At 40.9% G+C, this 3,045-nt stretch overlaps 1 protein-coding gene across 1 annotated transcript in view; it reads left to right on the forward strand.

Annotated features, from left to right (window-relative positions):
- The first annotated feature begins 201 nt into the window (after positions 1-201).
- Positions 202-3,045, forward strand: part of CRAMP1L (Crm, cramped-like (Drosophila)) — a 43,256-nt gene continuing 40,412 nt past the window's right edge. The window contains exon 1 of the mRNA XM_009701620.1: positions 202-550. Within this exon, the coding sequence (XP_009699922.1) occupies positions 202-550 (349 nt within the window). The remainder of the gene's footprint in view (positions 551-3,045) is intronic.

The following is a 3,045-nucleotide window of genomic DNA, read 5'->3' on the forward strand; positions in this document are numbered from 1 at the left end:
CCCCCTCCCGCCCTCGGCACAGGTTGTTGGGTCGGGACAGCAAACGAAAGGGGATTTAGTAACAAACAACGGCGGCCATGTTGAGAGGAATTTCTGCAGCTAAACTTCTCCCCTCTCAGCCCAGGGATTTCTCTCCCTCTCTGGGGGGCTCCCTGGCCTGACTTTGTGCCCCCCTCTTTTCTCTCTCTCCTCCCCAACAGGATGACAGTGAAACTGGGAGAGAGCAGCGGGGAGGAAGGGGTGAAAAAGCTGGGCAAGAGAGCAGGAGGAGATGAGGAGTCCCTGGAAGAAGAAGGGGCAGGAGGAGGAGGAGAGGCAGCTCCAGGCAGCAGCAGCACAAAGAAAGAAGAGAAGATTATTAACAACAACACTAACAGCAGCCCCCCACCGAACCCCAGCTTATCGCAGGCCCCGGCCTCCCTCCAGCCCTCCCACAGCCAGGACCAGCATCATTTTCTCAGGTCCAGCGTCAGACCTCAGAGCAAGAGGCTGAAGAAGGATTCCCAGGCATCCTCTTCAGTTGGCAGCAGCACTGCTGCAAAAGGCAAAGGTACTGTATTTTGGCACCCTTAAAACACACGGACAAAGGGGGTGGCGGTGTGGGGGAGTCACCTGTGGGTTTGAGGGTTGTCATTCTCCTTCTGTGGATGCCATCTTTTGTTTGGTTTTGGGGAAGGTGTTTTGGGGCTTGTTTCTCTCAGTAGCTGAAATCTTCTTTGTGTCCCAAGGCTTCAGCTTCTCTGCTGCCCACTATCCTCCTTGCACTTGCACAAATGGGGGGTCTGGATGTGTACATGGAGGAGGAAGAAGTCTCCATTATTGAAGCAAACCTTTAATTCCTGTGTTTCATCTCTCTTGAGCTTTAGGAAATTCCTGTATTTTGGTTAGGAAATCAGACTCTAGCTAGCTGTGTAATCAGGTGGCTGCACTCTGAATTCTCTTCTTGGATAATAACAAAATATTCGCTGGGTGGTAGTTAAAAAAGGGGAAAAACCACCCCACAAGACATTGGTGATTTTCCCCCAGTTATTTCTCTGACCATTTTACGCAAAGAACGATTTTGGAAACAGCTATGAAATACTCATAATGACATATTTGTTTCTAAGGTCTTGTGAGTCCTGCATTACAGTTTCACAACAGTTTGGGCATTTCCATGTAGTTTGAGTTTTTATTAAGATTGTTTTGTATACATCTGAATGTATGTACATACATACACTTGCTTTTTCACTTTAGCATTATAGATAAGAATTTGATTATTTTTTTTCAAAGTTGGTTCTTACTCAAGTAGCTAGAAGACAGCAGGGATATTTGAATATCTTGGTACTATTGTGTGTGCTCAGCAGTTACTGTATGACACCTGGCACTGTAGTTGAGCTGTACTTGAAACTAATTTTGGATACCTTGTACAGAAGTACTCAAGTGTTATTTTCTGATAATTTTTGAGAAAAACAACACTCAGAGATTTCTTCAGCATTTGAAATAACAAAGTTTACTCTTGTCTGCTAAAACAAAATAAAACTCCATGTGGCATAAATGTGTCTTGGAGATCATCTCAGTTTGGTCCATTACAGTGGTAGGTGCATGCTGGACATTAGGTAATCATTACGAATTATGATAGTTTCATGTTACAGTAATAAAGCACTGTGAATTGTGATATTTTAGTTCTTGCCATATCACAAAAAATTCATGAACTCAGTTGCCTGACAGTTAGTTTATATAATTGACTAAAGTATTTTTTTAAAACCTTAGTAAACCTTCTTTAATCTCTTAAACTTTTTAAGTGAAAAACTCCTATGTGTGATATCGGAGGATAGAACAGAAAGGCCTAAGTAATTTTTCTCCCAATTGCATTAAACCAAATAAACAAACAGATGCAATACCCAGGAGTGTTTAGCTACAGCTAATTATTTCAGGGCTTGTAAATAATATTAAATGCAAGGAGGGAGGTGTTTCTTTGAGTAATATGTTGTCCGTGATTGACAAACCAAATATATGCATTTGAAATTACTCCATTGCTTTGAAAGTGTATACACGTGTGAACAAAATACATGTATCTTTGTGCACGTGTATATTGTTTGTATATTTGTACGTAAACATTCATTCCCAATTTTAGAGCAGCAGAATTATTTTTAACTAGATGTATTGACAAAAATTAAAAGCAAACTTTGTTTATTTTGCAGTTCAGATCCCAAAATAACCCTAATAAAATTCTATACAGAAGAGAAAATATTTCAGTAATCGGTCATAGACAGTGCCTGTAGTCACTGTGCCTGACTACGTTGTCAGGTTTGGGGAAACTTCTTAAATCGTTGGGAGTGACAGTCGGTGGTAGAATTATGGTTATGCCTTCACTTTTTGAATTGTAAGACCAGGCACAGCTCTACCTGGCTAGTTTTGATGTGAATGCGTTAAAGTTGATTTCTTTGATATGGTTGAGATTGTAACTGTCAGATCTTGGAGAACACAGAGTAGGATCCTGTCTAATTTGAGTTCTTTACATTCAGGGATGTGTACTGAGAGGTTTTCCAGGCTTGTCTGAATTCTCCCTAATGGAATGTCTTGTGATCAGAATTTATAGGACTTTGCATTCCGAGTGAAGTGTCTCACAGAGTTAGCTTCCAGTAGGGACCTAATGGAAGGGTGAAGATTACTCATAAAGATTGAACTTAAATCGTTGCACTTGCTGTCTCACCAACTTTCTCCTGCCCCATGAACATAAAAGTGGTAAAAAGCTCAAATATGTGTGCTTTGGATCAGCTCTGCAAACTGGAAGCTTTTCCGTGTTGCGTGTCACAGTCAAGGTGGTAGCTGCAAAGGTAATTTTAACGTTGGCCAGCAGGAGTGGCTAGACCACGCTTGTACTTGCTCCGGTGAAACCAGAAACTTGTTTTGGTTGTAGTCTTTCAATAATGCTATGTAACTCTTAAAATTTTATTCAAGTGATCCTCCTTTTAGGATCTGTGTATTCTAAAGTGAAGACTCTTTCAAAGGCAGTTCTTAAGGAGTGTAATCCATAAACTTAGTTTCTTTTAAATTGCAGTTTCT

Source organism: Cariama cristata, unplaced genomic scaffold, assembly GCF_000690535.1.
Source record: "Cariama cristata isolate BGI_N322 unplaced genomic scaffold, ASM69053v1 scaffold12826, whole genome shotgun sequence".
In the NCBI taxonomy this organism is placed as follows: Eukaryota; Metazoa; Chordata; class Aves; order Cariamiformes; family Cariamidae; genus Cariama; species Cariama cristata.